This window comes from Triticum aestivum, chromosome 3D (assembly GCF_018294505.1).
Source record: "Triticum aestivum cultivar Chinese Spring chromosome 3D, IWGSC CS RefSeq v2.1, whole genome shotgun sequence".
NCBI classification, from domain to species: domain Eukaryota; kingdom Viridiplantae; phylum Streptophyta; class Magnoliopsida; order Poales; family Poaceae; genus Triticum; species Triticum aestivum.
Window position 1 is genome coordinate 93,012,234 of NC_057802.1, and position 14,810 is coordinate 93,027,043.

Below are 14,810 nucleotides of genomic sequence, written 5' to 3' on the forward strand. Positions count from 1 at the left end.
GTAATAGAGAGCTCAAATTAATTTTGCAAAAGACTGTCAATAGATCTAGAAAGAATTGGTCCAAAAAACTTGATGATGCATTATGGGCATATAGAACTGCATATAAAAATCCTATGGGTATGTCTCCGTATAAAATGGTTTATGGAAAAGCATGTCACTTACCTCTCGAACTAGAACATAAGGCTTATTGGGCTATTAAAGAGCTCAATTATGATTTCAAACTTGCCGGTGAGAAGGGGTTATTTGACATTAGCTCACTTGATGAATGGAGAACCCAAGCCTATGAAAATGCCAAGTTGTTTAAAGAAAGAGTTAAAAGATGGCATGACAAAAGAATACAAAAGCATGAGTTGAATGTTAGTGATTATGTATTGCTATACAACTCTCGTTTAAGATTTTTTGCAGGAAAACTTCTCTCTAAATGGAAGGTCCTTACGTTATCGAGGAGGTCTATCGGTCCGGTGCCATAAAAATCAACAACTTCGAAGGCACAAATCCGAAGGTGGTGAACGGTCAAAGAATCAAACATTATATCTCAGGTAATCCCATAAATGTTGAAACCAATGTTATTGAAACCGTAACCCCGGAGGAACACATAAGGCACACTTTCCGGAATGTTTCAGACTCCGAAAAGGAATAGGTATGTGGTACGGTAAGTAAACCGACTCCAAAACAGTTCTAATGGCAATATTTATTCGTTTTGGAATATTTAGAAAAATAGAAAAATAAGAAGCAGTCTGGGAAGGACACGAGGCCTCCACGAGGGTGGAGGGCGCGCCCTACCCTACTGGGCGCGCCCCCTACCTCGTGGGCACCTCGTGTGCTCTGTAGGGCGCGCCCCCTACCTCGTGGGCACCTCGTGTGCTCTGTAGGGCGCACCCCCTACCTCGTGGGCACCTCGTGTGCTCTCCGGACTCCGTTTTCTTGCACGTTACGTATTTTGGTCGGTAAAAATTCATTATATAATCTCCCGAAGGTTTTGACTCCTGTATCACGCAAATATCCTCTGTTCTTGTCTCGAGCTGTTTTTCTGGCAGATCTAGACCATCATGACGTCTCCAAGTGCCCCCAAGAACAAGTTCTTCGAGAAGGTCATCAATCCCTACCTCGCGGAGGTGCTGCAACACCCTCAAACCATTGAGTTGCATGAGGGGGTGCTGCACATCCGCGATGTTGAGGGACCGAGGAAGACCGGAAGCGTGGAGACAAGGCTCGAGGCAATGGAGCAACAAGTTTTCAAGTGCCAGGAGATGGTGGAGCGTGGACTTGATTCCAATCACATAATGATCACGGAGTTCACCAACAACCACAAGCTGGATGCCAAGGACATTGGGGAGGCCATCTTTAAGCTCCACGAGAAAATCGAGCATCTCCAAGCCCAAATCTATGACCTGCAAAACCAAAACTGTAAGTATGAATAGATTCAAGAGGATGAGTTTGGCTACAGATTTAAGGATCCCGGAGACTTGATCATCCTTCTATGATGGTGAGCCTATGCCTTGGAAGATGGACGACAAGCCTACATCATCAACAATCCCTTCACCAACAAAGGAGACATAGTCACGTGGGTATGGGCACTCCCCTTGGCAACTGGCAAGCTTGGGGGAGGTGCCCCGGTATCGTATCACATCACATCTCTTATCTTTACTGTTTTTCTTAGTTCGATCCTTTTAGTAATATCTTGATCTAGTAGAATAAAGTTTTGGTATGATCTAGTTTTGAGTTTGCTTTATGATCCCTCTATGTAATCGAGTTCGTGAGCTATATAATAAAGATTAGTGTTGAGTCAAGGGCTTGATTATTTTGCTATGATCTTGAGTGAATAAAAGAAAAGAGAAAAGAATAAAAAGAAATAAAGAGATCATATTGATCTTATTGAGAGTAATGACTTCACATAGAAAGAGTGTGATGATTAAAAATTGTTGAGAGTTGACAAACATAGCTTTGGTCATCGTTGCAATTAATAGGAAGTAATAAAGAAAGAGAGGTTTTACATGTAAATATATTATCATGGACATCTTTTATGATTGGGAGCACTCATTAAAATATGACATGCTAAAGAGTTGATGTTGGACAAGGAAGACAACGTAATGGGTTATGTTTTCTTATATCTGAGATAAAGTATATTGTCTTGGATCATCCAACATGTTGAGCTTGCCTTTCCCCCTCATGCTAACCAAATTCTTTGCACCAAGTAGAGATACTACTTGTGCTTCCAAAAACCCTTAAACCAGTTTTGCCATGAGAGTCCACCATATCTACCTATGGATTGAGTAAGATCCTTCAAGTAAGTTGTCATCGGTGCAAGCAATAAAAATTGCTCTCTAAATATGTATGATTGATTGGTGTGGAGGAAATAAGCTTTATACGATCTTGTGATGTGGAAGAAATAAAAGCGACGGACTGCATAATAAAGGTTCATATCACAAGTGGCAATATAAATTGACGTTCTTTCGCATTAAGATTTGGTGCATCCAATCCTGAAAGCGCATGGCAACCTTTGCTTCCCTCTGCGAAGGGCCTATCTTTTATTATTATCTTCTACCTTATGCAAGAGTCATGGTGATCTTCACCTTTCCTTTTTACATTTTATCCTTTGGCAAGCACAGGATGTTGGAAAGATCTTGATATATATATATCTAATTGGATGTAAGTTAGCATGAGTTATTATTGTTGACATTACCCTTGAGATAAAAGGTTGGGAGGCGAAACCATAAGCCCCTATCTTTCTCTGTGTCCGATTAAAACTCCGTAACCACAAGTATTGCGTGAGTGTTAGCAATCAATAAAGACTAAATGATAGTTGAGTATGTGGACTTGCTAGAAAGCTCTAACATAGACTCTTTCTGATGTTATGATAAATTGCAATTGCTTCAATGACTGAGATTATAGTTTGTTGGTTCTCAATAAAGTTTCTGATTCATACTTTGCATTGTGAATAGATTATTACTTGAGCATAAGAAATCATATGACAATATCCATATATGTTGCTGTTATGAGAATGATCATGATGCCCTCATGTCCGTATTTTATTTTATCGACACCTCTACCTCTAAACATGTGGACATATTTATCGTTATCGGCTTTCGCTTGAGGACAAGCGAGGTCTAAGCTTGGGGGAGTTGATACGTTCATTTTGCATCATGCTTTTATATCAATATTTATTGCATTATGAGATGTTATTACACATTATGTCACCATACTTATGCCTATTCTCTCTTATTTTACAAGGTTTACATAAGGAGGGAGAATGCCGGCAGCTGGAATTCTGGGCTGGAAAAGGAGCAAATATTAGAGACATATTCTGCGCAACTCCAAAAGTCCTGAAACTCCACGAAAGTTATTTTTGGAAATAAAAAAAATATTGAGCGGAAGAAGTACGTCAGAGGGAGCCCCACCTGGCCACGAGGGTGGGGGCGCGCCCTACCCCCCTGGGTGCGCCCCCCTGCCTCGTGGGCCCCCTGTTGGCCCTCCCGTGGCCATCTTCTGCTATATGAAGTCTTTCGTCCGAAGAAAAATCATAAGCAAGCTTTCGAGACGAGACTCCGCCGCCACGAGGCGGAACCAATTTAGGGCTCCGGCAGAGCTGTTCTGCCGGGGATACTTTCCTCCGGGATGGGGAAATCATCGCCATCGTCATCACCAACGCTCCTCTCATCGGGAGAGGGCAATCTCCATCAACATCATCACCAGCACCATCTCCTCTCAAAACCCTAGTTCATCTCTTGTATCCAATTCTTTTCTCTAAGTCCGGGATTGGTACCTGTAGGTTGCTAGTAGTGTTGATTACTCCTTGTAGTTGATGCTAGTTGGTTTATTTGGTGGAAGATCATATGTTCAGATCCTTTATGCATATTAATACCCCTCTGATTATGAACATGAATATGCTTTGTGAGTAGTTACGTTTGTTCCTGAGGACATGGGAGAAGTCTTGCTATTAGTAGTCATGTGAATTTGGTATTCGTTCGATATTTTGATGAGATGTATGTTGTCTATCCTCTAGTGGTGTTATGTGAACGTCGACTACATAACACTTCACCATTGTTTGGGCCTAGAGGAAGGCATTGGGAAGTAATAAGTAGATGATGGGTTGCTAGAGTGACAGAAGCTTAAACCCTAGTTTATGCGTTGCTTCGTAAGGGGCTGATTTGGATTCATATGTTTCATGCTATGGTTAGGTTTACCTTAATACTTTTGTTGTAGTTGTGGATGCTTGCAATAGAGGTTAATCATAAGTGAGATGCTTGTTCAAGTAAGAACAACACCCAAGCACCGGTCCACCCACATATCAAATTATCAAAGTACCGAACGCGAATCATATGAACATGATGAAAACTAGCTTGACGATAATTCCCATGCGTCCTCGGGAGCGCTTTTCTCTATATAAGAGTTTCTCCAGGCTTGTCCTTTATTACAAAAATGATTGGGCCACCTTGCTGCACTTTATTTACTTTTGTTACTTGTTGCTCGTTACAAATTATCCTATCACAAAACTATCTATTACCTATTATTTCAGTGCTTGCAGAGAATATCTTGCTGAAAACCGCTTATCATTTCCTTCTGCTCCTCGTTGGGTTCGACACTCTTACTTATCGAAAGGACTACGATAGATCCCCTATACTTGTGGGTCATCAGGGGGCAGGAGGGGATCTGGGATGGACGTCGGGCGGCCCCATCCCTCTCTGTCCCGCAAGCTGGAGCGGGCGGATGCGCGGGAGCATGCCGAGCGGGCACGGCCCATGGCGCGGGAGGGGTGGCGCCACTGCCGGGCGGCCAGCGGCGGTTTTGTGTGGCCGCCGTGGCCGGAGCGGCTGACGGCTCGTGCGGGAGGGGAGGGGCTCAAGCCGTGCGGGAGGGCTCTTCCTGTATATAGAAGTCCCGGTGTAGCCAAGAATTGGCATGCATTTTGAGCGGTTTTTTCATCCTCTGCAACTTTAGTATGTATAAGTTGGATCTTTTTTTTTCTTTGCAGGGTATAAGTTGCATCCTTTTTATTTTCCATTATTATGGAACAAGAGAACGCAGTCACATAAATGTCATACATGCATGATTTCATAATAAGCTTAGGCGTCTCACGGTGGGAGTATCATATGAGTGTTATGCATTGCCACCTAAGATGAGGTGTCATTACAATTATATTTTGATAGTATTATAACACGTCAAACTAGAAAGAAGTTAATAGGAAAAAAATCTAAACCACAACATTATTTTTTTGAGATCCTAAATAAATAAACAAAGTGTCAATATACTCATATCACTTTTCCGGAGGAAAAACGAACAACCTTCTATCACTAGTCTCTGGCCGAGTCAAATGGTAGATGCGGCAGGGGGACTGGCGTGATTGGTCACCCAACGTGGCGTTGCACCACAACCAGTGGTACATTGTTTCACCGATTGTTGTCCCACGATCATCATCAGACAGCAAACTGGTAGCCTGTGTCATCTCGACCTGAAGCGTCGGCGCTCCCCGTGATAATGTCCCGTTGGCCATGCTTAGCACGGCCAACTTGGTTGACGTCGTCGCCGTCGCCGCCACTTGGGTCATCTTCTCCAAGCAGGTCTCGGGGAGTAGGCCTTTCCAAGGGGTGTCCTGTCGTCCCACACGTCGGCCTCTCAGTGAGTCATGCACATCTCCTTTTTTAAACCGAGGCAAAAGCTTTGCCTTATCTATATTAAATAAGAGAGAATAGAGTTAGTTACAAACAACCCGAGTACACGACATGCGAATTACTCGCGCAATAACAAAGACCCTAATTTTTTAGCGCCAGCGGTGATCCAAAGGTTAGCCTCGGTGCCGATGGAGGAAAGCAGCACTGTTGGTGGGGCGCACTTATGCCTGGAAACTCGTGCGTTTTGTTCGTTCCAAATTATCCATCAAACAAGCATGGTGAGGGATGCCTTGGCTTGTCTGTGCGTAGTGCCGTCGTCGCAAGTACTTGCCCATCAAAAGTGGACCGAGTTGAACAAGGGCCAAGTGGAAATGACGAAGTCTAAGACATGGTACTTCTCAATGACCAAGGACCAAAGTCTTCTAGAGAAGCGGCATTTGAAGAAGAGGTGAATCCCACTCTCTTGTTCCCTCTTGCAAAGAGGGCAAAGATCACAGTTTGGTCACCCATACTTTGCCAATCTATCCGCAGTTTAAATCCTGTTTTGAAGAGCCAACCAAGCAAAGAACTTAACTTTTAGGAGTGTCCAAACTTTCCAAATCATCTTGTCCATGAGTTACGCACATCTCCTGCAGCTGGTGGCGGCTGACGACGCCCGCGGTGAGGTTGAAGCGCAAGGGCGTGGCGTCGACGCGTCGTGATGCGGAGTGTGGAAGCTGGATACCCCGATGCTGGTGATCTCCACTTGGTGGAACCTATCCTCTGTATAGTCCGATCGCGGAAGCACACGGAGATATTGTCGATCCAGGCCCGAATTTGAACCTCTCAGGTCCTCTTATACGTCACGCCGCAGACCCTATCTTGGCCTTGAGATCTGCCAGAGTTTATCACTACTACATCCTCGCCATTGAACCTGAACCAAAGCCTGCCAATGACGCCGAGAGCGACGACGACACCGACGATCCGACGATCCTTGTGCTGGGCATGCTGGGGCTGTGCCTTTTGATCGTGATTTGTGCAGGCTTGTCCTTCTTCACCCGAGGTCTGGAGCTCGGGTACTCGGTCCAGTTGACAGGCGTCCAAGTGCTTGACCCCTCACAGAACCCTGCTGTCTCGCCGGCCTTCAACCTCACCGTCCACGTTGTTGGCGCAGCTCGATGCACAAACTGACGGTGATCACCGGAGACACTACGGAACAGAGAGAGGAGGGACACAGAAAATTTTCTGGCACACAAACACCTTGCCGCACGTACGGCCTTTTGGTTTTTCTGCTCGAGCTCGAGCTCGAACCCCACAGCCCAATACACCGTCAGGAGTGGGGCTTTATACTCGCGTGCACAGACACGCCAGCCCGTACCCACAAGCACCCCCACTCACACGATCTCCACGCACCACACTCCGCGGCTCGCGCGCTCGGCGCGCACGCACGCACGCTCGGCTTCGTGCAATCGCGCCGGAAGTGGTCGCGTTGCCCGTAGTTGTAGCAGCGGGCGCGTCGTTTCCCTCTGTCGCCCGATGACGTGCTGGCCGCTCCATCGTCGTCGTAGTCGTAGCCGCCTCCGCCCTGCTGTCGTTGCCGCGCCGCCCATTGTGCCACAATGAGCATGAGCTGCTCGCCTGCCCATTCGCCATCGGCCTGCGCGTGCCGCCACGTCCGCTCCTCGAAGCCTTTCAGCCGGCCGAGCGCCTCCTCGAACAACATATCATCGACGTTGCAAAAATGCTCAATGCCAGCCATCGCGGCGTACAACCGGTCCGGCACGGTGTCGAGAGGTTTCTTGACCATCGCTGCTTTGTCGAGCGTTGCCCTGAGGCTGGCGTACCTCGCTGCCATGCTGTTGACCTTGCCGGCGTACGCATCCAGCTCGTCGCCGTCGTCCATCCGTAGGCGATTGAACTCGTCGCACAACCTTCACTCGATTGGCGCCGACGAAATGCACTTTGAGGGAGTCTCATACCTCCTTCGCAGTGGGCTTTGTCGCCACCTGCATCAACACCTCCTCCGACAGCGTGCCCAGCAGCATCGCCCGCGCCATCTTGCTCTTGCAGGCGTCGATCGTCGCGCCCTTCGCCGGCGCAACCACGGCCCACAGCCCCTAGGCATCAAGGATTGCCTCCACCTTGATCGCCCAGGAGGTGTAGTTCGCCGGAGTCGGCCGCGGGATCGGCAACGACAACGCGCCACCATCGCCGCCATACGGAGCGAGAGACATGGCCGTCGGCGATCACCCCCGCAAAGTGGCTCTGATGCCAATTGTTGGCATAGCTCGATGCACGAACTGACGGTGATCATCGGAGACACGACGGAATAGAGAGAGGAGGGACACGGAAAATTTTCTGGCGTACAAACACCTTGCAGCATGTACGGCCTTTTGGTTTTTCTGCTCGAGCGCGAACTCGAATCCTACGGCTCAATACACCGGCTGGAGTGGGGCTTTATACTCGCGTGCACAGAGACGCAAATCCGCGCCCATACACACCCCCGCTCAGAGTATTTAACAAAAAACTACCACATTTCGTGGAACTGTGCCTACAAACTACCACTTTACAAATTTGTGCCGAAAACTACCACTTTTTCACTAATCTTTGACTAAAAGCTACCATATTGCGAAAGTGCCCGATTCGCCTCTTCTAAACGCCTTTCTGACAAGACGGGCCCACCTGTCAGCATCAATCTTCCTCCTCCTCCTCCTCCTCTCTCTCTGACATTTCCTCGAACACCTCGTGTGCACTCCGGTGACCCTCTCGCCCGCACAACCTTTCTTCCATCAACGCCGTGGCCGAGCGCCGGAGCTCGTGCTCCGAGCCGCACACGCACGCGCGCGCCCGCTCCGTAGTGCACCTCGCAGTTCCTCCTCCCTAGCCCCTCTCGCTCGCTCCCAACCACCTCTGAGTGGGCTCGTCGCTCCCACCTCGCCGTCGTCGTGCCCACCAAGCTCCTGGGGCCACTCGAGTATGTCCAGGACCTCCGTCGTGCGCCGCTCCTTCGACTACTACTTTAGATCGAACCCCGTGGGCCTCTCCGACGACGCACGCATCACTTCCTCGCCGTTGGCCACCGCCCATAGCCGCGTCAATCCGTCGCATTCCGGCGACCCCAGCTGCCCCGAGCAACATCTCGACACCACTATGAGTCGCGCCTTCCCTTTGCCTTCCCCCTCGATCTCGGACCGGAGCTCCAGCGCGCGCTCAGCCGTAACTGTAGCTACATCGCCGTCGCACCTTGCCGCTGCCATGGCGAGGGCTCGTGTCTATTGACGCCGAGCGCGGCAGCGCACTCCTGGCCCTCCCAGGAGGCTAGTGAGCCCCTCAGCCAGCCGCTACCCCCCCCCCCCCCCCCCGCAGCCTCGCGCCCGTGCAAGGCCGAGCACCGGCCGCCGCTCCGCTCGCCGTAGACGCCGCTAGGATGCACCTTCGGCAACCCCACGACCACCGTTGGACACGGGTCGCCGCGGGAGCCGCTCGCCGTGGGTCGGCGCTGGAGCCGCCGGAGCCGCCCGCCCCGCGTCCTTCGCCGGCGACCGCGAGCTCCTCCGCCGCCATCAAACAGATTTTGCTAATGTGCCACGTCAACGCTGGGCCCATTTTGTCAGAAACGTGTTTAAAAGAGGCAAATCGGACTCTTTTCAGACATGGTAGTTTTTAGTCAAGGATTAGTGAGAAAGTGGTAGTTTTTGGCACAAACTTGTAAAGTGATAGTTTATAGGCATGGTTCGACGAAATGCGGTATTTTTTTTGTTAAATACTCCCCCGCTCACAACTCCGCGGCTCGCGCGCTCGGCGCGCACGCACGCGCGCTACGCGGCTCACTCCAGCGCCCGACGCGGTCTCCTCGCCCCCGTATTTCGCCAAATAAAAAACCACACACGTGCTGACACACACACACCTCACCAGGCGCACACGCACGCCGGTCGCCGGCCACGGCTTATTGCTGACACACGTCAACAACAAGCAGCACATACGACGAGTCTGCAAGGGGGAGAGCAACGTGGTCGTGTACTAGTACAACGAAGCCAGCGACGGAGTTAAGGAGACAAGCATTGCATTGGAAGCTGCCTGCCTGCTGCGTGGAGAGGCGGTCGGAGAGGGACCTCGATGTGTCCTTGTCTAATCATGGCGTGTTCCTCTCTGAGAGGCTGCGGGAGAAGATGCAGTCCCACCGGCATAGCCAACAAATGGACATAAGCGTTGAGATCAAGCCAGCCCATCCAGAGGAGTCCTCTTTGCCATGTCTCACCTTGTGTGAAGGTAAGTTCGGCCAGTCCCGCGCAACAGTCCCAGCGATGCCGTGCTACCCACTAAGCGCGATGGAGAGAATGCGTTACTACGAGCATCATCAATGGCGCACTCCCTATCACGAAAGATATCCCCCACTCCTTGTTTATTTTGTCAGTCGGGCTTCATCTTTCTTATAATCATCGAACCGTTAACTAGCTTTGGTGCGATGATGGGCCATGGCTAAGTATTTCTCCCCCTCCGACTGTATGTAATTAATTATTCCCAAGTATAAGTAGGTGTGATGTGAACCCTTATGTATACAGTAATTTGGATCACAAAATTTGTTTACTTCTTTCATAGAAATCGAGTCTTTTTAGCAATAATGAAGAACTGATAGTATATTCCTTTTATCTAATATCTAGAAGCTTGTACAGTTTGGGAAGAGGGATTTTGTAGAGAAAAGAAGAATCTATTTCGACCGCTACATATTACTAGAATCGGTTGAAGTAGATTCTTGATCGGCGAGCATCTAGATATTAGAGAAAGCTAGTTAGTTGTAGATGCACTCTCCCGGCAGATGGAGGTTGGACCTTCCCTTGTCGTCACAGTAGTTGTAGGTCATGTACTTGCTCTTGATGTTTTTGTACGCTTCCTTCTGCACGGGCGTTAAGTCGCGGAACTTGTTCCACCACAGGTTTGGTGAGCTGCACTGTGCACCTCCGGTGGCCGGGCATGCGTCCACATTGAACCTCTGGAATGCGGAGGTAAACGGCGCACGGTTCCAGTCGACCCTGATCTTGCCGTTGTCTGTCGCCCAGGAAGACCCGTCCCATATGCTCGCCCGGATTTTCATCGGCCTGGATGGGAACCGGTAGCCCGGCGTGCGGTCCGGTAGGTTCTTCAGCATCCGTATGGGCATTTCGTCGACGAGCATCCTGCTATCAAGGTGCACGTGATATATTATGTGCATAGATCTTCTAAGCGATGGGAAAGGGATGATGATGTACTTACACGAGCTGGTGCTGGTTCCAGAGTATCTTGTAGTCATGGACAGCTGCTGATGGGTCGAACCAGAGGTAGAACTTCTGCTCCCTGTAGCCCTGGCCGTTTAGGAAGATGTTGGTCTGGAGAGCCACTGGCTTGCCCTCGACGTTGCCCAAGAACTCAAAATCCACCTCGTCGTGGTCACCATACTCGGGTTGTGTCGTGAGCTAGAGTACGTACAAGAATGCATATTTGACTTCTGCTTTTCACGAAATCAAAGGAAATGGCTGGAACTTACAAGATGTGTCAACACTCACATAGAAGGCCGTTACAACTCCGGCAGTATACCCGGCGGGTATCTTGATCCTCATGTGGAACAACCCTGAGCCATACATCATCTTGGAGCTAAATCCGGCCCCTGCATCAGCCCAAAGGCAAATAAAAAATTATTAATTTTATTCAATTCGAGTCAATTTAGCAAAAAGTGTGTAAAGAACCTTGTATGGTGCAAAAAATGATGATATGTACCGGAGTTTCTATCCATGGTGAGGGAAACCTGTGTCCCATGATTGGCTAGATGATAACCATCAGCACCCCATACCGGCACGAAGTTCTCATTGAACACCGTCGCTCGCGCTCCAAGGCTAAGTCCAACGAAGAGTAGGAGGACGAGGAGGAGAGCACATGGCTTCAAACTAGAAGTCATTGCTAGCTGGATTGGTTAAGAAATCTATATGTGCTTGCTGCCTAACCAAATTCTGAACTCAGTCTGACACTGCTTCAACATATTAGACCACATTCTTATATAGCCTAGGGCCATTGAAAGTTTAATTGACAAAAAATAGCATTAAATAAATATTTTCTTAAAATGCAAATTATTGAACATTAGAACCATTTAATTATGATTCACTAGAAAGTAATGTATATATTTACTAAAATATATGTTCTTGTACAAATCTTTAGCAATCTTTTGTTAATTTTAATTTATTATCATTAATATAAAAAAATAATTAATTAAATCTTTATAACTTTTCTATTATTTATAGTTTTGCCGCCTATTATTTTCAGTTTTGTCACATCCCTCTGAATTGCTCTTGTATGAAGTTGGAACTGAAATTATTCCCAAAATATTGGGCAACACTTGCCTTCCCTACTTTTCTTAAAATGATTGTGCATTTCAATGGAAATTACCATTTCAGTCTTAGCTTGAAATACCTCAAATTGGAAGAATTCATTCATCCCCCTTTCTGATAATACCTATCATCTCCATTCAAAAAAAGTAGTTAGAAATATACTACACCCTTCGCACACATTTATTAGGCCAGCGGGCTATTTCAGCGAGGCCAAGGGACCATGATTAATAAGTGCGAGAGATCTATTTTCCATAATAAAAAAATTGACTATGAATTTGCCATACTATTTCACCAGATCTCTCGATTTAAATGTCGATTTGATTTTATCCCCATATAATTAAGTTAGTTCATCTCCCGATTTAAATGTTGATCCCATCTCCCGATGCACGTCGAATTGCATATCTCAATTTAATTACATCAAGACAAGAATGGAAAATGAAGGGTGATCGAGAAAAGTGTGAACACACATCTATGCTGCCACTCGCCTTCTCAAATATAATTATCTACTTTCAACCAACTGTACTACTACTTTGGAAAATATTCACAACTTGCCAGATCCTTTTTGAATGTTTTCAAACTTGTTTGTGAACTTTGAACCCGTCCTTTTTGAATGTTTTCAAACTGTACTGCTACTTTGGAAAATCTTCACAACTTGCCATATCCTTTTTGAATGTTTTCAAACTTGTTTGTGAACTTTGAACCCGTCCTTCGGTTCGTATCCTTATATAAACTTCAAATTTTCTTCAAAATCCAATTGAAGTCGGTTATGAAATTACAGGTCCAGTTCACTTATTCGCTGCCATATTATCCTATAAATATAGCACAAGCCCATTAGTACCCTATACATGCCAATTTTGGCGTTTCATGCGACCGCAGATTCAACCTGGAGAGCGTTCAATTTTTTATTGTAAAAATATTTTGCAAACTTGTATAATCATCTTAATTCATCTATTTACCAAATTCTCAATTTCCATCAAGCAGTTTCAAATTTAAAATTCATTTGAGTTCTCGTTTGAAGCAATTTCATTCTTTGGATAAATTTCACATTATATATGTTATAAAAATTAATTAAAATTATCAAAGTATCTCATATCCGTCAAATGATCATCCTAAAAATTCTAGGCCACAACCACAGATCCTAAAAGCATTACAACTCAAGTTCACCATGCATTTGACTAGATTTCACGAACTCGCCTCCTATACTTAGTGCCTTTTCCCGCTCCATATTACGCAACAAACTGTGGAAAGCATACCATATACATGCCATTTTATAAGTTTCACGACACTTTAGAATTCAACTTGGAGATAGGTCGAATGTTAATTAGTGTGAAAAGTTTTTCCTATCACGGGATCCAAATTCAAATTATCAAAAAAATGTGAACTTAAATGTAAACTTGCATGGTCATCTTCATTCAACCAATCCCGAATTCTCAATTTTCAGACAAGCTAATTCTAGTTACAAAAATCATTCAAGTTTGAATTTGAAGTTATTTCAACCTTTGCACAAATTTCCTACTATATAAATTATATAAGCCTATTAAAAATTTCAAAGTATCTCATATCCATAAAATGACCATCCCCGAAATTCTTAGCCTCAATCCAAATCTAAAAAGAATTGTAATTCAAGTTATCCATGTATTTGACTAGAATCACCAACTTGCCTCCTACACACCTAGTTCCCTTTCCCTCTACATGCCCCTCAACACATTGTCTGAAGCTTACCATATTTATGCCAATTTTGAAGTTTCATGCCACTACAAAATTCAACATGGAGAGAGTTTAAATGTCAGCGTGAACACTCTTTCGTAACACGCAATCTTCAAATTTTGATTATCAAACAATTATGTAAACTCTTATGACCATCTTAGTTCATGTCTATCCCGAATTCCCAATTTTCCACAAAGCTAATTATAATTAAAAACCCATTCAAGTTTTAATTGGAAGAAATTTCATTCTTTTGATAAATTTTGTAATATACACATTCTACAAACCGGTAGAAATTGTCGAAATATCACATATCCGTTAAATGATCATCTTTGAAAATTCGCAACCAAACCCCATATCTAAAAAAACAATTCAAGTTCATCATGCATTTGACTAGATTTTAGTAATAACTTGCCTCCTATCCAATGTAGGTATGGTGGCTTTCTTGAAGGTTCTTCGTGGTGACAGTCGTCCAATGAGGTTACCTCAGTTCTTTTTCTTCTTTACTCTTGTTACTTTCACAACTAAACTATGATCGGTGGCATTCCACTACAGTTCCCAGCTCTCCTGTCGCCCTTCTCAGGCGACACTAGAGCAACCAAACCCTAGCTTCGCCGTCCCTCCCTCCTCCCCCTCCCCTCCCTGCCACCACCTGAGGCGCTTGCCAGCTACGCGTCTACCAGTGAAGGTGGCAGCGAGGCTCTGCTGCTCTATGCTCCAGGGGGCTTAGATCTCAGGCTAGTGGCCCTAATTGGTGAGGGCGGCGGCGATCTTATCCGGCAGATGGCGCCGCTAGTGCTGGTCGTCCCCACTAGCCGTATGGGCGGCAGTGGGGCGGTGGAGGCTCATCGCTCCTACGGGTTGCACCATCGGCCTCGGCTGCTTGGCTTCCCAGTCTCCTCTCCTTTGTCGTGGGCCTCCCTCTCTAATATGGGCGCTGCTACTCTGCGCCGCCAGATCTGGCACATGAGGGTGGGTGGTGGCCGTCCTAGAACGAGGGAACCCTTGGTCGACCTCCCATCGACCCCGACGACGGCGGCGCTCCGGTGGTAATCTCCCTCCTGAGTGCGTGTCGGGCTTCTTCGCCACCTCCCTCCTCCTCTCCCATGATCCCGAGCAAAAGCCTTGTCCTTGTTGGACAAGCGGCGGTGGCGTTGTGGCG

At 46.8% G+C, this 14,810-nt stretch overlaps 1 protein-coding gene across 1 annotated transcript; it reads right to left on the minus strand.

Annotated features, from left to right (window-relative positions):
- Positions 1-10,377: 10,377 nt before the first annotated feature.
- Positions 10,378-11,517, minus strand: LOC123074236 (xyloglucan endotransglucosylase/hydrolase protein 2-like). Its single transcript, XM_044497129.1, has 4 exons — positions 11,340-11,517; positions 11,129-11,229; positions 10,839-11,038; positions 10,378-10,762 (listed from the first exon to the last, which is right to left on the minus strand). The coding sequence occupies exons 1-4, from the start codon at positions 11,515-11,517 to the stop codon at positions 10,378-10,380; spliced, it is 864 nt and encodes a 287-aa protein (XP_044353064.1).
- Between the last annotated feature and the right edge of the window lie 3,293 nt (positions 11,518-14,810).